Source organism: Piliocolobus tephrosceles, chromosome 6 (genome assembly GCF_002776525.5).
Source record: "Piliocolobus tephrosceles isolate RC106 chromosome 6, ASM277652v3, whole genome shotgun sequence".
In the NCBI taxonomy this organism is placed as follows: domain Eukaryota; kingdom Metazoa; phylum Chordata; class Mammalia; order Primates; family Cercopithecidae; genus Piliocolobus; species Piliocolobus tephrosceles.
The window spans coordinates 9,541,395-9,567,939 of NC_045439.1; the positions used below are offsets into that span (position 1 = coordinate 9,541,395).

The 26,545-nt window shown below is 34.7% G+C and overlaps 1 protein-coding gene across 3 annotated transcripts in view; it reads right to left on the reverse strand.

The window, feature by feature from the left end:
* VRK1 (VRK serine/threonine kinase 1) overlaps positions 1 to 26,545 on the reverse strand; it is an 85,495-nt gene that overhangs the window by 3,177 nt on the left and 55,773 nt on the right. For 2 of the 3 annotated variants that reach the window (XM_023205590.2, XM_023205591.1), the window contains exons 6-12: positions 25,831 to 25,939; positions 25,605 to 25,697; positions 23,412 to 23,544; positions 22,505 to 22,625; positions 22,165 to 22,223; positions 18,064 to 18,242; positions 2,631 to 2,721 (exon numbers count right to left, since the gene is read on the reverse strand). In XM_023205590.2, the coding sequence (XP_023061358.1) occupies positions 2,631 to 2,721; positions 18,064 to 18,242; positions 22,165 to 22,223; positions 22,505 to 22,625; positions 23,412 to 23,544; positions 25,605 to 25,697; positions 25,831 to 25,939 (785 nt within the window). The remainder of the gene's footprint in view (positions 1 to 2,630; positions 2,722 to 18,063; positions 18,243 to 22,164; positions 22,224 to 22,504; positions 22,626 to 23,411; positions 23,545 to 25,604; positions 25,698 to 25,830; positions 25,940 to 26,545) is intronic. The other variant, XM_023205592.1, reaches the window with a different exon arrangement.

Consider the following 26,545-nt stretch of genomic DNA (forward strand, 5'->3'; position numbering starts at 1 on the left):
TATGCCTTGCATAAAAGTGAAAGGATTAGAGGCTTCTGTTCTTCTTGAAAACCATCCCATCACCTCCTCTCTTTATTTGAGAAAACCTACACAATACACATTTTGAAAGCTTTCAGAATGTGTTCTTACACAATAGACCCCCAACTATTCAAAATGAGTTTAGGTGTATCAAGAAAATTATACATGTTTTTAAAATGGTCTAAATAGATATTAAAGGAGAGTTGCTCCCATTTTGCTAGGCACTGCATTCTGAAAGATCACACAGTGAGAAAAATCTCTTACCATATTGTAAATCATAAATTGTGTTTGAAAATAAAATTGTTAATGAAGAAACTGACATTTCTAAAGCTGCTGTTAGAGGTAACCATTCTTGAAACATGTTTATGACACAAAATCTTAAAGCCTTAAAACACAGTATTCACTGAATTGCACTATATATCTTAAAAATCAAAAAAACAAATGTAATAATGTGTCTTTTCCTTCAAGTTACTTTTACACTGATAAATTTAAAAATATACATTTACACAAACTCTTGGCTTTTTCTTTTTGCTGGAAGCAATAACATTTTACCATCAGATAGTATTTCTCTCACTTATGATCATTTTGATAGTAAAATACCTTAACTCGCCTTGTACTTCAGGGGGAAAAAGTGAACTGTAATGGGGGAAATAAACAGCATTTTAAGAAAAGCAATTCTGAGTTTATATGAATATGGGTGAATCTGATTATTCTCTATCTTCTTAAAAAGTTATGTCAAAAAAACTGAATTGTTCTCCTTAAATTATTTATGACTTTACTATACTCTTTTGTCATTAATAAAATAAAAAAAAATACTAATATATTTTCTCATGGGAAAAACCATCAGTAGAAGACCTCACACTACAAATTTAGGTTAAAAAAATTTCATAATTATACTAGAATTTAAAGACATTTATCTATCAAAACAAAAACCCTTGATGCTCATTAAGCAAAGTTCAGGTAACAAATGATGTCCAGGCAGTCAAGAGAAGGATGAGTCTTCCTGATGCACAGCTGAGACTCTGCCTTAGACTTAATGAGTGTCAATCTCACTAGAACAATGCGGGATCTTTCTGAAACTAAAATTGCCAGTTTTAAAATTTAAGAGATTGTTTTTTAAGAATACTGCTGTATCTTTATAAATACTCCTTAATTTTTTTCCCACTCACTGTCATAGCTGCTGCTGCTAGCCTCTGGCTGAGACATGCTTCGATGTATTGCTCCTTGGGACTCCTCACTTCCTAATAACAAAACGAACAAGACAGGGGAAAAGCGAAAAAAAGACAGTAGCGAGTGCAAGACAGCAGCGGAAAAAAGAGAGGGACTACTTCAAAACCTTTCACCTTCAGTGTGAAGTTATATGTTCCCTCTTCAGGTATCTCAAGTATTCTTTGGGTTAAAGCAGATTAAACCAAAGGATGTTCTAACCATAATACATAATGAAGAACACAGTAATAAAATCAGGGCAAAAATGATTCTCTTTGAAAGTTGAATACTTTGCTTTCCACAAACATGCACTGATGCCACTAGCAAAAGGAAGGTAAAATAAATTGGTGGCATTACTCAGTATGGTACCTATGCTTTAAAAAAAATTTTTTTAACCAAAAATAAGCCTTTTTTGTTCGAAACCAAGAAATATTTCAGGACAAACAAAATAATTAAAATTAAAAAAAAAAAAAAGGCAGACAGGAAAAATCTTTTTAAAAAAATGTATTGGGGGCCATACTGAATAGCTCTCTTTATTAAGTCAAGCGCATCATCATATCATATGAATCCTGGAACATATTGGCTGGCAGTTTATTAAACATATCAGACCAAAGTCCAACCTAGTTCTGCCATTTGCAGATGCTGCCTTTGCTCATGTCATTTCTGCAACTATTGGAAGTGCCTTCAGTGCCAGTTTATAAGCCATCTCAGAAATGACTTCATATCTTTTTTTTTTTTTTTTTTTTTTTTGCTTCAAGAACTGTGAAAAGTTATCAGCCATAAAGTTTTAATTCTTTTCCTTTTAACTTGTTCAGAAAAAAAGAAGAGGTTGACAAACTTTATAAGAAACAATTAGGCAGCTCAGTTACAACAGACCCATGTCTGACCCCTGACACTCACTATCATACCCAGAGTTATGTGGGATCAGTGTGAGGAAGTGGAAAGATATTGGCCTGACAGTTAAGAGTTCCGGTCTCTATCACCCTTTCACAATAGCTCAGTCATTTATTTTATTTATTTTAGAGATGGGGTTTCTATGTTGCCCAGACTGGACTCAAACTCCTGGGCTCAAGTGATCCTCCTGCCTCAGCCTCCTGAGTAACTGAGACTACAGGCACACGTAAGTCACCACGCCTGGCAGCTCTGCCATTTAATCATTCAGTGTCTCGGGCTCCAAATCTGCAAAATGAAGGAAGCTTCCCAGTCTCAACTTTATAATTATTGTGGAGAGTAAATAATCTAACATATGTACAAAAGACACTGCAATACATAATATATAAAAATCTTGTGGCATTTTATTATAAAATCAAAAGGTCATGACCCAAATAGTTGACCCCTCATCTAATGGGAGGAAATGAAATTTGTGTTTACGTATGGAAGCAGTTAGGTAAAACTGTTCAACTTACGGGTCTGTATGGCCTCTTCTGTCTGTGTGTCTGACCATTCCATATCTTCAACACCAGATTGCTGGCTTTCTTCAATTTCTTTCTTTCGCTTCTTACATATAAAAATTAAAGAGAGAGAGAGAAAGAGATATGTCTGACAGTCAAGTAAACTACAAACTCATCACGTATTTTTGTGTGTGTGTCTGTGTGTAACTGTATATAGGTGTGGGTGTGTCAAAACACACAGGTAAAATATTCTCAACTTCAGGATAGTGGTTACCTAAAGGAATGGATGAAGGATGGAAGAAAGGGGGAGTACGAGAACTTTCAACTAGACAGTTAACCCAGATGGTAGGTATATTTGTTATGTCCACCTCTAACTTTTCATGCTTTATATACTTCATTATTGAAAGCTATGGTTTAACCATCAGGATTGATCATACAGAAACTCTTTTAAAACAAAATGTTTTACAAACTCACGATCACCACTCAGGCCAGTGATACTCTCCACATAGTACAATGCAGGTGGGATGGAAAGAGGATAATCTATTTGATACATGGAAAAAATGTATGTCTTGTCCCACATATTACAACAGTGTTTGTACCATATAACACTGGTGGTAAAATTCTATTTATGAATCAATAATGGAAAACTTGTAATAAATGTTTCTCTTTTAGCATACTTTTTATTAAAAGTTTAAGAGGGCCATAAACCTTACTGTAAATGAATAGTCTTAAAAGTACAAAGCTCTCCTAAAATCTCAAAAACCATCTGGATTTCCCACATTCTTTTGGGCCTGTCCTATTTTTCTAGTGAAGTGTTATTTAGGAGTCAGTGCTTATATTCTGTCACTATCCATTCTTCCCAAATGTTCCTTCGATTTAATTTTATTACTTTCTACCACTACAACATTTTTTAACAGGTCCAGTCCCGCATTAAGTTTCTAAATTCTCTAACATCTCTATACATAGGTAAAATTATAGAGGAACATTAGTAATAAATATGAAACTTTGAATTTTGTATATAACTTTATCTTGTGTAGTTTCAAATTTAAACTGGTTAAAATCCAAATTTTAATCCAAAGTTTCTTTTGGTTGCCTAAAATAAGTCTGTATCATTTAGAAAACCATCTGATACGCCCCAAATCTCACAGGTTCACAATGCAACAGAATGTCCTCATTTATATTTTCTAACAATTAACAATAAGTTAAACTTCATCTGAGAATGTTCCTTGCTGCAGGCCATTTTGTGTACAGCTAGAAAAGAGGATAATGCCTGCTGACAGCACATTGTTCCTTTTCCTAATGGCAACCATGGGTTCTGTTCCAAAGAGAACTACATGGGAAAGCTGAACTCTATTCAAGCCACATTATCTTAAAACCTCCAAATGGTCAGAACTGTTATTATCTATGTATTACAATTAATCCCACTGTTTCAAAACATTCTGAAGGTGGCTGTGGAAAATTAGAACTCAGAGATACCCACCATGTTCCTAAAGAAAATGCTTCACATATACAAAAGTAACAACTTGACTGAACCTTGAGAAACTTTCAAAGGCATTCATTTAGCAGATTTGTATATGGAGGTATTGCCTCTCAAAAATAGCTGTAAGAGTGGCTATAACTTCATATAACTGATGAGAAAAGGGGAGAATGCCTTACATCTTTCTTTTCCAAAGTGTTGCTTCATGATTACCATCTAAACCCTGCTGGGCTGAACAGATTGGTTCGATAATTACATACAATAACTGCAGTGGGCAGGTAACCCTCAGCTGGCACAGGGCAGCTCCCCTGTGAGAACTTCCATATGCAAACTGCACTGATGGAGTGCATTAGGTACATCTTTCCTGCCTGTGCACAGGCCTGATTAACGCCAGCCAAGACTCCAAGGTTAGCATGTCAGCAGATTTGTGATGCATTAGGCAGGAATAAACACAGACACTTTTGTTCGTTCAGACCAAAATTAAGGAGGAATATTTCAGTACTATATTGCTTTCCATACAGCAGAGAATACATTTTCCAGTTTTTGGAGAGTAGATTTTTAAATGCTCATTATAAAGGGAGCTAGCTTTCCAATACATTTTACCCAAGAACCTAAGTGCATTCGTCTAGTTTTCAAGCTTATTTAATAAAAGGGGGCTTTCTTAATCTCCATGAAGGTAAATTACATAGGAAGGAAAATCAGACAGTATTCAACCAACAAAAACAACACCTGTGCTTTAAGCAGTATGCATTAGGTAAAGCACTCTACTGCATTAATCCACACTTCAGCCAGGTAACTCCTGCCCAACTTTTCTAACAATGTACATAGTCTGGATACAAAGGGCCAGTGGTCTACAGATGAATTTAAAAACCAAAATAAAACCCTTCAAGTTTAGTAGTATCTAAGTATGTTATCAATTTTATAAGGCAATGAGTAAAATTCTAAGCAATCTGCTGCCAGCTTCTTCCTTCTGAATATTTCCAAATGCTTCATTTTGTTATTTGTCAACATCCTTAAGGCTTCAGATAGTGTATATTTTGGTTCCTTTTGAAGAGAAAAATGGCTTCACAAAGTGACTATGGTAATCTCTGATTTTTGTCACATTCTGTATGAGGTCTCACAGGTGCCTTTGTGTTTAATATGAAACCAAAATATTGTATGATATACTAACTTATAAAATAAACTTGAGTATTCTTTTAATTCAGCACAGCTAAAATATCTTCAGAAATTAGATTTCAAAGGGCACTAGAATATATATTACATATTATATTTTTAAAGTGTTCAGATATGCTAAAGTTTAGTTAATTAGCAGCTTCTCACTTCCAATTTAGAAACAGGAAGACAAATAGGCTAAATGCATTTGCACTGATACTTTACTAATAGTCTAAACACCAACTGGAGACCCGCTATTGACTTAAAGTTGTTTTAATAGAAAAGAGAAAAAAAATCTTCAGAAGCAAAAACCAAAGACCAATTCTTTGCTTCCCAAGTCAAGCATCAAAAGGTCACCTCTAGATGCTTTCAATCGCTTCTAAGAAAAGCCAATCAGATTCATGGCTATCTCCAAGAGATGAGTACTCAGGCAGTGTTATTTGGGTTTTGCCCATCCCTTATGACAGAAGTCTACATGTTTACTTTAGAAACTTAAAATATACAGCCTAAAAGTTTTAAAATGCTTCATACAGCACATATGTCATAGAACAAAGAACTTTAAACACTGCATGAATCAGTCCATGTGACTGCACTAATCAGTTAATCTTATTTTATTTATTTGATTAAATTATTACATTCCCTAACTTAAGTGGTTGAAAACAGAATATTAGTAGTAACTAAAAAGATATGACATATCTTCTATGAAAGTAAAGCAAACATGTTACTATACCACAATATTTATGAAACTAATAGTTAGTTAAAATCTACTACATAAACAGAAAAAACTGACGCTAGGGACGGAAAACAGCCAGAGAATGTGCTCAGTATTTCTCAGCTGATGGTGATGAAAAGACTAGAATTCAGAGTTCTTTATTCTTATTGCAATTTCCTTTCCACAGCACTACGCTGTCTCCCTATGTGAGCTTTCAGTAGGAAGCAGTTTCTAGTTGCTGTGTTCTTAATGTATTTTTTCTAGAGTTATATTATAGTACACAAATTTGTGTACTTCATGTAAACTATTTCCATAACCTTCTCTATTTCTCTCCTACTATGTATGCTCCCTGAGGGCAAGGACTATGGTTTTCCTCATTTTTCTAACCCTTAATGAGCTTGGCATAGTGTTTTGCACATATACAGATGTGCACCTGTAGAGGAACTATTAAACCATTCTTGTAATAAAGAGATAATTTCATATCTTCCTCTAAGTCTCTCAAGAACTGTAATATTTGAATGGACATTAATTACAGATATGTTTCAAGAAAATGCAGAAAAAGGTCAAACATAATTACAGGGAGAAGAAATAAAAAGATGGAGAGTTAGGAAATGAACAAATGACTTGAAAAGAGACAGACAAATTTGAGGGATAATCTAAAAATATCCTGCTAGAGGCCTGGCGCAGTAGCTCACGCCTATAATCCCAGCACTTTGGGAGGCCTAGGTGGGCAGATCACTTGAGGTCAGGAGTTTGAGACCAGGTTGGCCACATGGTGAAACCCCGTCTCTACTAAAAATACAAAAATTAGCCAGGTGTGGTGGCAGGCACCAGTCCCAGCTGAGGCAGAAGAATTGCTTGAACCCAGGAGGTGGAGGTTGCAGTGAGCCAAGATCACACCAATGCACTCCAGCCTGGGGGACAGAGCGAGACTCCATCTCAAAAAAATAAACTAAAATAAAAATAAAAATTTGCTAGAATTTATTAAAGTGATTTACTATTTTCAATGAGTTTCAGAGATGAAGACTGTAGTAAAAATAATGACTATTGCAATTTCCTTCCACAACAGCATTGACCTCCATCTGAAAAGAGGTGAAGATCACCACCACATACTTACTAAGCATCTACTATGTGCCTCGCACTGTCATTTTCAAGCTGAAAAACAGACACTATAAAATAGTTAAAGCAAAAGAGAACCATCATCTTTTATAAAAACATTAAATACACACATGTTTAATTTCTGCAACTATTTGTTTTGATGTAAGCACTGTAAGAAATCCTTTTAGGGTTCCATAAATGAGTGTTCTTACATAAGTGTCCAGTGTAATCCCACTAACATGGAAATTCATTCTATGAAATATCAATCCATATGCAAATGTAACACACACATTACCTCACAGTCCACCCTGGATTTTGTTGTTGTTGTCTACTTGTTTAAATTTAGATCTCTTCTGTCAACATTTTTAGTCATCTACTCTGGAGATAGGAAGTACAACTCAAGCACTTTTGCTAATTATTATTAACAGGTCTGAAGGAACGAGGTTAGCAAAATAATATGATTAAATATATGGCACACGAAGTTTGGAATATCTATGTTCTTCACTAGTTCAAGCTATCCCACCCTTACTTACAAAACCATGAAAAATTAAGGATTTACTGTAACTATCCAAATATAGTTACAAAAATTGCAGGTAATTTATATGAATGTGCCAGAAAATACTGATACAATGGTAGACTTTGTCAGAATAAATGGGGGAAAAAACTATCTGGTTGGCTATCAGGGCTCCGTGCGCAACACATTTTTTTCAGCAAAAGCACTGCTAATTTGTCTATTCACTTATTTTAGAGCACATGGATGTCCCTTCAGCTTGGCTTACTACGGAACTAGGGAAAGCTGCCTTCAAGCTCTACTGTCATCCTTTCTCCTAGAAAAAACACTCAGCTAACGAGCAGACAAGCTGTGGAACAAGCTAACCCTTGATTACATGATCTACAGAAGTACTACATGCTTCAGAACCTTCATCAAAATGTCGCACAATAACAGCAAGCACAACCTAGAAAAATCTCCCAATGACGCTTTTGAAACAGTAAATTCAACTTCCAACTTGTTGGCAGCAATGGCTTTTCATGATTCTAACATCATTCATATTACAAGGAGATCATGAAACTTCAATATGATCAAATGTATAGTCACTTAACAAGATGAAAGCTGTTTTCAGAGATTCAATGAACTACGGTCTAGAAGACTAATGTCAGTGTATTCTATTCTGGATTAAAGTCAACGTGACACCACTTCACTCATGTTTTCCTTTGACGGTTCCATGACATGCACCATTAAGGTCGAAAACTTTTGGCAAAGTTAAGATGTTTCAAAAGTACAATTTATGGGTAAAGGCAAATAAGTGGCCAGGTCATGCTTTGTCTTTAACATTTTATGCCTAAAATCACTAGGATGCCTTGAACTTTCTGTATAAATGCATAATAATAATGATTTCGTGGCCCTGAAAAAGTCACCTAGCCTCTTCTGAGTTTTAGTCCCATCATCTATGAACAAATGAATTTCACAGGCATGCTGCAAAAGTTATAAAAAATAATTTAAAGGTCCTGAAAGAATATAGAAACTACATAAATGCTCAGTGATAACCTAAAGTTTAAAGGGTCAATATCCTATTACCTGTACTGAGCACAATCAAGTCTTCTGAGGAATTCTCAATAATTAAAAACGTAAGATTTTAAAAACTATTTAATATAATACTATAAACTAAGGAGGCTAATCTTTATAAATACATCAATGAAAACCAAAACCTATATATATATATACTGGTGGGGAGTTAACTAATCTCAAGGCAACACACGAACAAGTGTATTACAGAACAAACTGGGCTACATTAGAGTTACTATTAAAAACATACTACCTGATCTTCCCTCAATAAACTTATGTCCCAAAACACCTAATTCCTAAACACACAGGCAGAAAATAGCAGACACAGAATTCTCTGGTGGTCAGGAATCCTCTGCTTTATGTCAACTACCTATTATCCCTTAGTATCAATTATTTAGCTTAAGAAAAAAAAGGTTAACTACAAACTGATTAATTTGACTTATATGTTCTTAATACAAGTTATAGAGCTACATTTTACTTATTTTAAAAATTTGTTTATATTCTGTCTTAACAAGATGGAGTTACATTTTAGTCTTCATTTCACAGTAATTAACATCTTGTCTTTCACTGCAAAATCAACTTTTACCAATTCATAATCATTTACTATTCCAAACAATCTATTTTAACACACATACTAAGTGAAATATAACCGAGTCTTCATTCACATGTGCCTAGTAACCTGTTTAATAAACTGAACTTTCAAAGATATAAGATCTTAGTTTATTAGAAGGTTCAAATGAAAACAGATTCAAATGAAAATGTTCCATGTTATCTTCTTATCATCAATAAACTGGAAAGATGGGAAAAGTTAAATAGTGGATGAAATAACAGCATTAACAATAATACTGCAGTTAACATTTACTGGTCACTTGCTATGTGCCTGCCACTGTTCTAAGCACTTTATATCTTTTAATTCTCACAACAATCTTATAAGCAAGGCCGATAACATTCTTATTTCAATATAAAGAACTTTTTAAAAAACTTCATTCATTATTAAAAAGAAATGCACAGAGGCCAGGCATGGTGGTTCATGCCTGTATCCCAGCACTTAGGGAGGCTGAGGCAGACGGATCACCTGAGGTCAGGAGTTTGAGATCAGCCTGACCAACACGGAGAAACCCTGTCTCTACTAAAAATACAAAATTAGCCAGGCGCTGTGGTGCATGCCTGTAATCCCAGCTACTTGGGAGGCTGAGGCTGGAGAATCGCTTGAACCCGGAGGTTGCAGTGAGTCAAGATCGTCCCATTGCACTCCAGCCTGGGCAATAAGAGCAAAACTGTGTCTCTCAAAAACAAACAAACAAAACAAAACAAAAAAACATGCACAGAAATGTTTAACATTTCCAAAGAACTGGTCATTATATCAGAAAAATAAATCTAATAGTATCCTTTGAGATCTCAATTTTGAGTACTTCTTATAAGCATGTCCTTTCATTACTTCAAGAAATTCTTCTGGGCACCATTCAAGACATTTATATGATACCAAATTTCCTTCTGTATCACTTATAGTAAGGTACTTACATATACAGAGATCAAAAAATAGTAAGTGTGCATCACTGCCCACATGCAAAAGTTGGTCATGGGGTTGATAGATGCTACAATGCAAAGTCTAAAATGCCCGATATTTGCTATGCCTATTTGCAAAAGGGCTGTTTTCTGCATAGAGGCTATTCAGACACACAAATTTTAATATGCAGTGGTTCTTAACTATGTCTGCAAAATGAAATCACCTAAGAAATTTTTTTAAAATCCTGACGGTCCCACCCTTATAGCTTTTGATTTACTTGGTCTAGGGTACAGCCCAGATAGTGGGATACTTAAAAGCTCCCAGGTGAATCTATTATAATATGCAACTAAGGATGCCACCCACAGCCTCACAAGCACCTCCATTAAAATGATCTGAGGTACTTGTGTGTTAACGGATCCTCCCAGACCAGAAAAAGAAACTGGAGAAGCAGGGACTCCTGGCACCCAAAAAACAAGCTATCTGGTCACAAATTTCACTCATTTCTGAAATCACTGGAAGTAGATGTCTGTAATGAAAATTCTATTAAACTAACAGGAAAACAGGTATTACAACTTGGACTGAGGTATACACTATTAAAATCAGTCAAACAACAATAAAAAAAATAACTAGATAATAAACATTGAAAAAAATCTAAGCAATATCACAGAACCAAAACAGAAAGAAATTAAACTCAAAAAGAACAATCCCTCTGCCAAAACAGTTAATATAAAAAAGTCTCATAATTACTATTCTCAAAGGATTTAAGAGGCTATCTTACCGATAAAACAAGAATATGCTGGCATATTAAAAAAAGAACTAGTATCCTTAAAATATGACCAAAAAACAAAACAGATGTAACAAATGAGCAACCAGAAGCCCACAGATCTATACAGAACAGTGTTAAGGACAGAAAATGAACATGTGATCGAAGAGTTAGGAGACATGGAGAAAAGAAGCCAGCTTCCAGAGTTCCCAGATTCATGTGGTAGGAGTTCCGGAGGGACAGAATAGAGAAGGAAAGAAAAGGAAATCCTCACATACACAGAAAATAAATTTTTCAAGTGTTTAATACAGGCATTAAGCCTTTAGATGAAAAAGGTCCACTAAATACCAAGAAAGAAAACTAAACAAAGTGTAAAGAACAAACCAGAACACACACACACTTGTGCACAGATACCTGGAGAATGCCAGGACAAAGAGAAAGGCAAGAAGCTTCAAAGCAAGAGCGGAAAAAATAGAAATCTAGTAAAAAACAAACATCAGGAAAATCAGATGTTAGAAGGCAAAAAAGCAATGTCTTCGATTAAAAACTATATAGCCACATTTGTTTTCAACTAGGGAAAGACAGATATTTTTGGACTTCTCAAGGTTTACAAGTTTATCATTCAGAAGCTTTCTTTAAAAAAAAATTTAGCATATACTCTGAAACAAAGCCAAGAGAAAGAACATGGATAACAAACAAACAAAAAACACAAAATATGTTAGACTCATGATGAACTCTAAATAACAATACATACTATATAAATGACACAAAAAACTAGAACTAAAAATTCCAGATGATTGTAGTGTGAGAGATGGTTTGTGGAGGGCTCAGAGGGTAAAAGTAAAAACAAGCTCTGTTTACTCTTGTGAGAAAAGGATATAAATTCTAATTAACTCTAAATGTTCACACACATAAACAAATTAAAATGTGTTAAAAAATGAGTGGAGACATTTTGGAGGTTAAGATTTCACAACTTCCCTCCACCTAAAATCTGAAGTAATGAACCCAAAATAACAATTAAGAAGTATTTCAGCAGCAAACAGAAGTAGCTTAGCTTCGCAGCATAGCCTTTGAAAAGTGACGACCGTGAAGTCTGTCAGACACTTCAAGAATGTGAGCAAACATCATTCTGAAAATTTTCACCAGTAGTCCCCAATTGAGAAGATGTAAGTCAGGCAGCTTGGGGGAGAAAAGACTTCAGCCCGTTGAAAAGAGGAAACCCTCCCTACTCCCAGTGACTCCCCAAAAGCAGGACCTGTAATTTTGTTTCTTCCCTGGCTGGGAAGAAACCTGGAGAAAGAGGGCAGAATAATAAAAATCACTAATTATCTTCAACAGTAAACAGGGAACTACCACAACCAGTGAGAAAAGAGGACATAAATAAGAAACATAAAGAACTAAAGCCATGGAGAAGAGATTGCCAATACAGTCTTTCTTTCACTGTGGATTCACTAAGAACATCCCAAATTAATAAACTCACATTTTTGCTTCTTCTGGGTAGGCAGAGAACGGAAGCAAATACTGGAAAATGACTGATAAATTTGGCCTATGGCTCACCAGACCCCACCCCCAAATATGTATTCATAGGCAAAGAAAATGAATTGACAATATATCAAGCCCTAAAATCCAAACTATAAAGAATAACATTCTCAAAGATGGGAAAGTCAAAGATTCACAAATACAATAATCTAGTAAATTCAAATAAAGCTATCCTTATCCAATATGAATAAGACAGAATAAGCATGCCAACAAAGAATATCAGGAGACAAGAAAAGAAACTGAAAAAGAAGCTCATAACATGCAAAAGATAGCTGAAGACTCCACCTCTGAAAGAAAACAGTCCTCCCCCAAGGAAGAAAATTTTATAAAATGCATCAGAGGCTTTAAAAATAAGGCTTAAAAAATAGATTAAAAAATACTTACTTTTTTAAAAAAATAGAGGAAATGATTTTTTAAAAGACAAAAAGATAGCAAGGAAACCGCACAGCTAAACAAAACAATCATTATAGAACGTATATATATTAGGAATAGTAAAAAACAGAGCAGACATTGCTGACAACCAGATGACATAAAGGAAGGACTTTGTATAATCACAGATAATCCAATAAAAAAAAACAGAATAAGAATTAAGCAGTTAGAAGAAAACAGACATGGATGTTGTGTATTATCTCTACAGACACAGAAAACTACAAACACGACTGAGATAAATGGAAGAACATCTAAGTAACTATAGGGGCCTACTATGTCTACGGAAGAGAAGATGTCAGTTCCTTCCGAATTGCTCTATAGAGTAAACGCAATTTTAGTCAAAATCCCAGAAGTATTTTTAAGGAAACTAATAAGCCAATTCTAAAATTTATATGTAAATTCAAGGAGCCAAGAACAGCAAAGACAATGCTAAATAAATAGAAGTTGGAGAATGTATGCTATCAGATAGCACTATGAAGCCAATAGTTCAAACAGTGTGGCACTGGCACAAAGATGGACAAGCAGGCCAACGGTACAGAATAGGGCCTCTAGAAAAAAACTCAAACACCTATGGTTACCACTGCAATGCTGTAAGGACAGGATCATCTTTTCAACAAATGGTTTACATCAACTAGATATCCAAAAGAAGGAAAACAAATACTGACTCACACCATGCACAAAATCAATTTCTGTTAAACTGCAGACTTAAATGTGATGGATAAGATAAAATTTATTGAAAATAACGTATCTTCATGATCCTAAGTAGACAAAATATTCCTTAATAGAATATAAAAAGCACTAACCATAAACAAAAAGACTGATAAACTGAGCTTCATTAAAATGAAGAGATTCCATTCATCAAAAGATACCATATTAAGAGTAAAAAGATTAAACCACCAACTGGAAGATAATATGTGTAACACATACATTGCATACATACAAAATATTCAACTCTGGCAAATCAAAAGAAAGCTGACAACCCCAACTTTTTTTTTTTTTTTTTAAATAGGCAAAAGATTTGAAATATACTTCACCAAAAACAGGATTATCAAGGCTGGCAGGCATACAAAAATGTTTCAAATCAGTCTTTTTCAAGGAGATTAAGTTAAAACCATAAACAAATCAGTGCACATCCACCAAAATAGGTGAAATTAAATATAATGCAACAGCTAGTATCAGTGAGCAACTGGAACTTCCCTATGCTACTGATAGGAATTAAACTGAGAGAGCAGCTTTGGAAAACTGACTGGCCATATCTACAAACCCTCAACGTAAGTAACCCTTATGCTGCAGCAACCCCAGTATGTACAGACCCAATCTGAAATAAATGTGTATGTTTCCCCCCAAAAATTAAAATAACGTTCTTAACAGCATTATCACAACTGCCAAAAACTGGAACAATCAGAATGTCCGTCAATAAATTATAAATTAGTCATATGGGATACTACATAGCAAAGAACAACAACAAATTTTTGTTACATGCAACAGCATGGAAATTCAGAGATACAACTAAATGAAAGAAATAAAAGAGTATGTAATATATGATACCATTACTATAATTTCCCCAAATATGGCAAAACTAATTCTGGCAATGATCCATATCTTGATCTGGGTGATGTTTAAGTGAATATTGTGTAAAAGTGTACTTATTCATGCACTTTTCTATACATATGTAACAACTTCACTTAACAATTTAGGGCGGAAAAGTCCACTTGACAAAATTCAGCCAAATGAGAAGTTGAAAATAAAGAACTCAGTAACAGACCTAAAGAAAAAAATTGTTAGCAAATGCTGACTCTACTTAACTACAGTACTATGATCAAACCATTAGAAAACAGGAATGTACCAACTTCAACAATCTAAATTTATATAATTACAATACAGTTTATCTTTATTACTGTATCAGGCTAAAACAGCTAGATAGATTTTCACCAAATTTAGAGAGTACGTTCAGGGCAACCTGACTGAAACTACAGACTACGTGGTATAAAGGCTGTATGAGGTCAATCCCCTCGGAAAGAAAGGAAGAAAGCTGTCCACCAGAGCAGCTGCAGGCTACTGATTTGCAATGGAAGCGCTTTGCTCTTATTCAACTCTTTGTACCCTGTTCCAGGCTAAATGCCAGCAAGGGTTTATTTAACAATGGTTAAATAAGAGAAACTCTAGAAAGACCAATTAGCATAATGCAGCCAGAAAAATAAAATTAAAAAATTAGGAGGTAAAATAGAGAAGGAAAGAAAGGTATGTGAATTATCATTCACAGGGAGCAACAATATAGGCTGTCTGAAAATGAAAAAATAAAATACAAATTGCAAGGCCATGATCTAGACCTTACTCAACGACTTTCCAGGGATGAGATTCCAGTCAACAACCCTTTTTGTTGACTTAGGCAGGCAACTTAAAACTCTAAAATAGTTCATGGAGGTGTTAATGTCCTTTTAACTTGCTGAGCTCTTTCCAGTAAATTAAGCTGTTCTTAACCCAGATGGAACAGGAAGGAATTCTTTAAGGATGGGATGACATGTCATTGATCTTTGTAGCCCTAGAGACCTAGCCTAGATCAGGTACATAAATTAGACCTTTTACATAATTGTTGAATGTTAATTTATGAGTATACACTGAATCCAGTAACTGTTGCACTGTACTGCCAGATTCTAAAAACTGAAAATGTTTAGTTCTAATCAACAATAAAAATATTTGACTTTGTACTTTTTAAGGGCAGATATATACTTAATCTCTCTGTTCTCCTTCAGGATTATGTCATCCCAAAATTCTACGCTTTAAATAAAGCTCCTTGATTATTAAGCAGAAAACATTTCCAAGTGGGTAAATTCATGTTTCACTCTAGTTTCCAAATATACTGCACCATAATCAAGCATGGCTGCAAAAAAAAAAAAAAAAAGACAAGAAACCTTGCTTCATTCCACTGTTCATCAATTCCTGTAGGTTTTTACCAAAAAGAGTATCCCTTAGGAACCTAAAGACAAACATACATTAAACTAACTAAACCTACCCCTTTCCAAAAGAGACCTGAGTCTGATACCTACACAGAAAATATACTTTACACTTTAAAAAATTATGACAAAGGAAAAGAGAGGGAACAAATGTACTAATTATAAAAATTAACAAAGTAGTAGAATTAGGCATTATGTTTACTTTTGAGCCTCCTGACATTCAGAGCAAAAAGACATCTGGGTTATAGATCTTGCTGCAAAACAGAGGCAGCAAGCTAGTTTCTCAAAGGAGAAAGCTTTTCATTGTAGGGAGCCCCCAACTTCTCATCCAGCAGAGCTCTGCTTTTATCTGTTTTCAATGAGAGCATTTACAATTTATATGAAGAAAATGTTCTGCAGTTTAAAAGAAAAGCAAAGCTTGAAAAAAACTGGTCTGGTCCAATCCTTTCACTTTAAAAAAAAAAAAAAAAAAAGAGCCAACAAAATTAATAACTCACTTCAGTTAAAACAAGGCTATCGAGCAGCTCATGATCTTACCTAACTTTATCTTAACTTTTACTAATTTCCTTTTAATACAAACAATAATCCTGTGTCAGCAATGAGTGTACAAAAAGCAGCAAACTAATGAAGTAAACCTCCTAATAGTTCAACTTGTTCAACTTAGTATTCATTTTTTTCCCCTAAATGAAGCTTTATACATGTCAGGGATGATCCAACAGGAAATTTCCAGCCTTCTGAACTATCCAAGGACACAACAGAATTATAAGGTCACAGATGTTAGCTCTGCAGCAGACTGACCTACTCAGCTGTAAAGTCAGCCAACCTGCAGAAACTAAATTTTCTCCAGCATGTAGGTCCAAACAACAGGGATTTGCAAAGGAAGGTAGGGGCGGGGGCAAGGGGACAGGGGTTGGGAGGAGGGAGGTGGTTGCTCTGGACAAGTTCTCACATAACAGCAGAGATCTTTACTTCTCAATCAACAAAACAAAATTTTAGAGAAAAACACTATACAAGCTCGCTATAAATATTAACGCAGAGAAATCTATCCTGAGCAATAAGAAACACTCTGCTTGTTTATGCATGTATGCAAAAAGTAAGTTTACTACAACACCTTACTAAAAAATTCCACTCAGGCTTCCATTTTACCCTCTTCATTTCAAACATGGATACAGCGTTCAGCATACTTGTTGACCACAAAACTGGAGCAGATGCAATTAAGACAAAACTTATCAAAGAAAAAAAGTGTATTTAGATGCATGTATATAATTTCAGATTCTATGATGAAATTACAGAGACCTGCTATTTGGCACAGAAAGTCAAATTTTGGGTACAATTTCAAAATTCCTATCTCCTTTGTTAATTGAAAAGACAAAAACTTTTAAACATGCTGCTTCAGATTTTAAAGAGAGAAAATTCTGTTTTAACTCGTTTTCTCAGTTTGGAATATGAGATTTGCAAAGAAATCTACTAGAATTTGTAAAGTTAATGACAGTAAAAATGCTTAATAATGTAAAAAAAAATTTTCTTCTAAAAGTTTTCCTTCCTCATATAAAAATAGCTAACACATTGTATTAAATAATTTCAGATTATAAGGGAAACCAGTAAGTTTATCAATAAGTTAATTATCAAAAATAACCAATAGCAAATCAGCAAGTTAATACATACCTGTAAAATCTAAAGTGATGCCGGAAGTTCTTTACATGCTTGTGTAATACTTCTATCATAAAGTTCATTATTTAACATTTCTCTCCAATTAATGCCCTTATATGCTGATATAAGCTTTATATAATGATATTTCTTCACAGAGCAAAATAATGTTCAAATGGTAAAATGCACCACACCAACAAACAAGGAAATTTTCGAATGATAATTTTTCAAATACCCGTTTTCAACTGGTAAAACTATGACTATATCCACAAATAAGAAACAACCGAGACAATATGAACCCTAAGGGGTGACTTGGGAAAAAAGAATATATAAATTATGAATTCAGTGCACCATCAAAATTTCTCTTTCAGGTATCAGTATTCCAAGTTAAAATCATTTCAGAAATTTAGTAACTTGCTACCAAACATAATATATAAATAACTATTTTTCTACAACCCTCTACACATTGTTCTGTATTATAAAAAGTTTGCCTTAATTGCCATGCAATCTGTTCTTTTTCTTCATTGAACTACTGCTGTACTTTCTTATAGTATTTGTTGCAATTATAAACACAAGACCAAAGAATAATTTGATAACAAAATTCACCTTTGTTATTGTTTTTGCTTTCAAACCTCCATTCTCCACAACACTGAGGTCCAATTTTCCATCATCCTTACTTCCTATAGCTTTTAGTCCTTGCAAAAGAATATCACGTAAATTTTGATAAAGAGGTTTTTCAGTGTAGTCTAGTAATTTCACTGTTTCCATGTATTTGGCAATTTCACCTAAAAGAATAACACAATCATTTTATAACTTTCAATCACAAATCTAATATATTTCTCCCTTACTTCTAAAAAAACAATTCATGGTTATAGTAAAGTTAGAATGCAAACACACATCTTGTTAAGATACCTATTTTTTTCAATCACTTCAATAAAAAGTATGCTTTTGAACTCAGGAATTGTCAGATAACTGAAATTAAAAAAGTATTTTGAGCTATAATATAAAACACACTTTTGTAATTGTAAGAAACAAGACAGAACTTAAAATTTAAATATTCATAAAAATAACTATTTTAGTATTAAAGTTATAAAAATATACAAAGGGATCTAAAGATTATGAAAGTAAAATGTCCTTAAATACAATGAATATCATAGCCAATTTGTTTTTGCCATCAAAGCCATTAGCTCTATAGCAGATAGAGAAATAAAACACACCAAAAAGAGGTCAAAGAAAGAAGAAAGAAATAAGGTCTGGCTTTCCTATAAAAGAGAAAAATCAGCTTCCAAATGATAAAGGTTTACCGTACACTTAGACAGAACCACACCATAAAAAAGAAATCCTACTAGTCAAGATTAACACTTCTCAACATTAAAAATCCATTTTTGAGCTAATGACACACAACAGACCTTTCCCCCGACCTCCAGACTTGTATATCTACCATTCATATATCAGTCCTTGGATGTGTAAATATCACCATTAATTCCAACAAACTCACATCTAAACTCTTGACCTATCCCTAAAACTTGAGGTTTTCTCTGTCTCAGTTACTGAGAATTTCATCCTTCTAGCTCCTCAAGCCAAAATCTGAGTTAGCCATCCTTGAATCATTTCCTCTCACACCAGTCTTTCAAGACATCTTATCAGTTCTACACACACACACGCACGCACGTGCACACACACATTAACTCAAATATTTATTAAGCACTTCCTATGTGCCAGGCACTATTCCTAAATACTTGGAATATACTGAGAAAAAAACAGACAACAGTACCTAACTTCCAATTTCTTCATCTGATAAAGGAGATGTACAAAAAAAACTAAAACAATTATCACCATGTATGATAAAACATTGAAAATGCTCCCCCTGGGAGAGAACAATGTCCATTTTTGCCATGTCCCTTCAGTATAATAGAATAGTTATGTGTACTTTTAGCTAGTACAATAAGAAAATAAATAGAAGGCATAGAGTGGAACAAAAGATGTAAACCAGACTTTAGTCACAAACAACATAATACTACATGTGGAAAATCCTACAGAATCTACAAATAACTACTAGAACTAGTAGATAAATGTAGCAAGGTCATAAGATGCAAGGCAAATATATAAAAATCTATCCTATTTCTATATACTAGCAAAAAGCAATTGGAAAATAAACTATTTAGAAAATACTTAAAATAGCATCAAATACTTCGCAACAAATACAATGAAAGATGAGCAAATTTTCCTAAAGACTATAAAACACAGTTGAGAGAAATTGAGACAGACCAAATTTAATAAAAGATATACCATACAAGTGGACTGGAAGACTCAACAGTATAAAGATGTCAGTGCTCCCCAAATTGGTCTACAGAGTCAAATTCAATCCCAAGGTTCCAGCAAACTTGGGGGTGGGTGAGTGTGTGTGTAACTGACAAGGTGATTCTAAAATTTAAATAGAAATGCAAAGGGCAAAGAATAGCAAAGTAGCAAAGTCTAGTTAAAGAAAAGCTGTGCTAAAGAATTTCAACTACCAGATACCAAGCTTAAAATAAAGCTACAGTAACTAAGACAGTGTGGTCCAAGAATAGGCAAAAAGAACAATCGAAAAAAGAGAGTCCAGAAACAGATGCACAGATCCACAAATCCACACTTGATTGATGACAAACATGACAACAAAGGAAAAGAATGGTCTTTTCAAGGAAGGCTGCTGGGTCGACTAGATATAAATATGGGGATAGGAAAGATACATGACCCCTCCTCAAATAATACCCAAAAATCAACTGCACATAGACTATACATCTGTATGTATAATTGGCAAGCTGCAACTGCCAAAAACTAGAGATGAACTAAGAGCAGAATAAATAATGGTATGTAACTACAGTAGAATACCTTATAGAAATGATAATGAAGAAACTACTGTTAAACATACAATACTAGGGCCAAGTGCAGTGGCTCATGCCTACAATTCCAATACTGGGAGGCTGAGATAGGAGGCCTGCTTGAGCCCAGGAATTCAAGACTAGCCTGGGCAACATAGTGAGATCACATATCTACAAAAAAATTTTTTTTAATTAGCCAGGTGTGGTGGCGTGTGCCTGTAGTCCCAGCTACTTCAGAGACTGAGGTGGGAAGATCTCTTAAGCTCAGGAGGTCAAGGCTGCAGTGAGCTGTGACTGTGCCACTGCGCTCTAGCCTGGGCAACAGAGTGAGACCCCTATCTCAAAAAAACAAAACAACAACAATAACAAAAAAAACCATGTGATAATGGGGATGAATTTCACAAATACATTACTGAATGAAAGAAAAGGACACTAACAGAAGTAAACAATAATTTCATGAGGACAGGGATTTTTACCTATTTCATTCACTGTATTATTCCATTTCTATAAATTTTAAACACAAATATTTGGTACTGGAAATTAAGGTAAGTGACTCATTCGGCCACGAGGGAGAGGCTACCGATCGCTATGAGGTCCAAGGCATAATTCTGAGAAATCCACATTGTATTTATTGATATGGGGAGTAGGTTGCAATTTTAAATAGCATAAGGTCAGGGTAGATAGACCTTCCTGAAAAGGAGACAACTGAGCAAAGGCTTAGAAAGACTTCTGAATATATGCAAACTGACCAATTCTCATTCTTTGGCTGCTACTTCTCTTGCATGGGTTATTGCAGTGGTCTCTTAACCTGCTTTCTGCCTAGGCCCATCCTTGCTCCTTCGGCAGTCCATCCCTACACCAGAAGCAGGAGACCTTTCCCCTCAGGATAAACAGTTCATATCACTCTTCTAATCCAAACCTCACACTCTTCCTTGAAGTAAAAGCCAAAGCCCTCATGATTACCTATAAAGACACAGTCTTCGCATCTCCTGGGCACTAGTGTCCCTTCTGCCTAGAACTCTCTTCCCCAGACTTCAACACAGCTCACTTCCTCCCTCACCTCCTTCCTACAACTGCTCAAATATCACCTCCTAAGTGAGGCTGTCCCTGGACAGCCTACTTAAAATTACAGTCCTCCTCACTACTTTACTACCCACCCCATCTCCATCCCCCTAATTCTATACCCTGTTTTCTTCTAGTTCCACAGTACTAACCAGGGAAACATACAAATTTTGCTCATATGTTTACTATCTAACTCCTCCAACTAGAATGTTAGCTTCATGAGGGCAGGGATATTTGTTTTGTTCACTGATGTACCCCCAGTCCCTGGCGCACAATAAAGCCTCAATACTTACTAGCTTAATGGATGAATGAAATTTGCTTCCTTTGCTAAAAGCACTGAATAATAAATGAATAAGGCTCAAGTATTCATTTAACAAACCATCTAATATCCTTTTTTTTTTTTTTGAGACAGAGTCTCACTCTGTCACCCAGGCTGGAGTGCAATGGTGCGATCTCAGCTCACTGCAACCTCTGCCTCCTGGGTTCAAGCGATTCTCCTGCCTCAGCCTCCTGAGCAGCTGGGACTACAGGTGCATGCCACCACGCCTGGCTAACTTTTGTATTTTTAGCAGAGATGAGGTTTCACCTGTTAGCCAGGATGGTCTCGATCTCCTGGCCTCATGATCCACCCGCCTCAGCATCCCAAAGTGCTGGGATTACAGGAGTAAGCCACCATGCCTGGCCACCACCTAACATTTTACATTAAGGGCTATTCCATGGATACCATGCCTTTTTATCCCCAGAAAACAAAATCCCTATTAACACTGAAGAAGTGTTTTCCTACCTGGTTTGTTTTTCTCAGGAAAACATTTGTCCATCAAACTTGCAATATTTTCTCTATATCTGTTAAAAATTAAAGGATGAGTCACTGTTTGAAGCTTGATGTCATGTTATTAACATGAAATAAAAATACATAGCACATTAAGCAATATGTGCTACATCCTAAATATGCTTTCAGACATTTTTCTAAATTAAACAAAAGACCAAGGAACCTTACTGTTTAACAAGTACTTTCTTATTTCTGTATCAGTATCAGTTGAAACTATAGTTCCTGTCAAGAAACTGTGACTAAAAACATTTGGCTTATTATGATTTTGCTAGAAATAACTTAAGTTTTCCTTTACCTAATTTTGGAATCTCTAACATATTTAGGATCTTTCAAATTATCCTCCCAAGGAAGATGGCCAGTAAGCCATTGGATCATGCAATAACCAAGTATTTCCAAATCACCACGTCTTGATGGGGCTACAAATGCAAGAGAAGAACATTAGGTAGACTGAAATAATTTTTAATACATAATTTAAAGTATATATAAAGTAATAAGGTAAAACAAGTCAACTCCACAGTGTTTTTCATCATAAAATTCTGACTGCACTTCACCTAGGTATTGGACAGTATAAAAGAAATAGCTTACCTCCCAATTTACTTTCAATTAGTAATTTCTACTTTAAAACCCAAACTCGTAAATTTTAGGGTTTCAAGCGGAGACTGTTACTCTAGAAATAAAACAATGATAGACTCAATACTGCCTTTGGAAAACTTGAAGATACTCTTAAAATTTTTATATGCCATTAAGAGGCCCAGAGAACTGGGTGTTTGAGTTCTTCCACAGCTTTGGGCACAGAAGAAATGACTGCTGAGGAAATAAACTAACTTAACAGGTAGTAAAATAAAAGTGAGCTGTTATAAAGTTGTAGATACATAAGAAACTTGAGAAAAAATACAAAAACAAACAAACATTCCAATTAAACTAAATAAAACCAAAAAGAAATCCTCATTGCAGTTGAATGAACCACTACCACCTTCTTGGTTATCTTTGAAGGTTGCAAGGAAAAGGCAGGAGAGAAGAACACAAATGGCCCTGGAATACAATTGTAGGAGTCTCACCTCTGCCTTCTTTCCTCATGCCCCTGTGCCTCTTCAATTCTTATTTATGTATCTATTTATTTATTTATGCATAATTAAGAACTATGTAGGAATCTGGGTGAAAACATTAGCAGTCTATTTCTCACTCAAGTACTACTGACATACCCACGCCATTGTGTGCATCGATGCTCGTGAATTCAATAGTGCCATCATGACATCTTTTGGGGTCTTCTCTGTATTCTTTATGAACTCCTTCTGGGCAGTACCGATAAGCAAGGCCATAATCTACCAAGTACACCTATAAATTTCCAAGCACCGATACAAACTAAAGTCAAAATCACTGCACATATACCCCTTTAAAGCATAGAAACAAAATACTGTCATCTGAAGGTGGGTTCATCTACAAGGTCGTTCCATAACACTCCAAACAATTTAGATCCAAAATGCAAACAACAGCAAATACTTAATTCTGAAAGGCTTTTATTTTTAATAAAAATGTTAAATGACCACACAGCTATAGTGTAATCACTTGACTTTATATACTTTTTTAAGATAAGTATATGTTATACTTGTAATTAATCTCGTCTCTTCAATTTGAACGATAATTATACATTTTATACTTTATCTTACAGACTCTAAAATTGAGCACAGAGCAAACCATCAATACTTGTTGCGATACAACTGCTACTTCCCACACAGAAAAGCACACCCAGTAGAAGACTGCTAATGATGTTGACACAGGATATGTTAGTTACCTTCCATTCCTCTGTTTCTTCACTTGTAAAATAATCAAATCTCAATTTACTTTATAAAAATATTTCATACATCATAATAATGATCTAAAGAACTTTAGATCAGGCTTTTATCTATATTTAAATACTATATTCTAAAGCCAAGTCTTCATAATTAAAAGTAAATTTTAATATTATATACATACTTATTCATGGGCATATACATGTGGGTCTGATTAGCATACAAAGCTAATAAACTTGGCTTTCTTATATTCCATAGCCACACATTACATCTCTAATTCTGAGTAAATGTCACAAATGCATGCATCTGGGCACAAGAGGAAACTGAAGCAAAAATATGTAGCTAGATCTAGCACATACATCTAACACTGGAAAAATAATCCCATCCAAAGCATATGTCTGAAGGATAACAGAGCTGCAAAAATATTTCCATATAAACAAAGGCAGCATGTTTTAGTCACCTGCAAAGTGATATAAGTTGTATTTTATTATACTGTACAAGTCCAGCCTATTTCAATTAATGGAACCCTTACTGTTCAGGTTGTTAAGCTGCATTTTCTTTGTTCTTGGCCTAGAAACATCTAAAAAGAAATGGCTAGAAACAGCAGAGATGAATTTGATGACTGCCTTTTTAAGATTTCTCCATTAGCACACTGTATTAATAGCATAGTAACTTTCTTCTTTTATACTTATATAGATTCCCTTATATCCACCATAACTGACATTGGAGGAAGGGAAGCGAACATGAGACGACAGAAAAAGCAAAGGGACCCAAAGGAAAAAGGAAAAACTAAGCAAAGGTAGTTAAAGGTACATTTGAGAGAAAGAATGAAGTACAGAGTACTGACAAATAATTGTAATAATCAAAGCACCCAAACACACTTAAAATGTTTAAATCTTCCTTTTTATTTAAGATCAAGAAAGAAGTGAGAACATACATTTAAGTATGAATGTCAACTAAACCTTACTTTCACCGAAATCACAGAAACAGCTATACAGGAAAATAGTATAGATCCCTCTACTTCAACTAAACTCACCTAAATAAAGGTATAATAACATTAGCTTTTCTCCTTTCATTAGAAAGTAAAAATTACAAGGGAATGTAATAAGCTAAAAAAAAAAATGCACATTTGAATTCCAAACACTAAGGGTATACAAATTTAGACAGCTAAGATATTTCTGTAAACCAATTGATTTGAATAATCAACATGTTAAAGACCAAATTTTCCAAGTAATAGAACACTTACATTTGATGGATTTCTTGAACAAAGGAATAAAAAAAGTGACAAAGCAGACAGGCAAACATAATTCATTGGTGTACTATATAATTTTAAGCTTCCACCCCCAAATAGCTATTTGAAATTCATTTTGTATCACAAGCACTTCTTCTGAATCTTATTTAGGGCAAAATAGCCAACTTGATAAAGTGCCAACAAATCACATCAAAAATGTAGAATGTTAACTAGATCAAAGTGTCAAGAAGAAATATTATTACCAAATCTACTTCAAAAAGTAAAACTTCTACATAGGTTCAAAAGTTCAAAGCAACCATATTTATTTTCAAACAACACGTTTTAAATAGTAGAAATTAAAGTTATAAAACTACCTGGTCAGGATTCTTGTAGTTCAGAAGAAGATTTGAGGCCTTGATATCTCCATGCACATACTCATGCTCGTGAATATATTCCAGAATATCCAGCTATGAAAGTACATACAGAATAAGTTAATGCAGTACCTAACACCAGCCAGCAGAGGACCAAGCTTCAACATAAACTAGCCTTTACTGTACTAAAAACAATTTTTTAAAAACAAGAAGAATATAGCACACATACAATTCTTAAGCTTAGCTGCAAGACAGTTTTCCGAGAAAACCTTTTGGCATTTGCTTCATATATTTTCTGAAGGTCACTCCCAAAGCGATCCATTATCATAAACCTATAACTGAAGACAAATATGAAAAGCCAATGAACAAAATACAATTCAAGAAAACCAACTTTGCAATGAGTACTCTCAAAGTACTCTCAAACATTTCAAGACAATGTTTAGTAAATACTTTTAAAAAAAAAAGAAATACAAACATTTGCAACAATTTCTCCCAACTAGAAATCTCAAGAGTTCAGAGTGCTTTCAGGTCCTGCTTTTTACCTGGAGGGCCTCTTCCTGGTCTCAGCTAGTTTTAGGAGATTATTCAATTTAAGATAATGCTCACAAAGAGAACCCAACAGGTTTATTCACAGTAAAAATAAAACAAGCTAAATAAAAATGACAGCACTGATTTTTCTCATAGTTAAAATTAATTAATGTTTCTGGATATCAGCTTCCTTCCTGGGACTGTTTCTCTGTATTTTTAAGGTATATTCAGCAGTAACAAGATTCTGCTAAAATCAAGATTCTCGTCAGATGCTTTAACAAGAGCCAGATTCAATACCATTGTTTAAATGGCGCAGAAGCATTGTACATTAAACACTCAATGGCCAAGATTTGGGGAAAAACAAATATCCCGGAAAAACGTGAAGATAATTGGTTTTGCCATAAAGCAGCTATGTC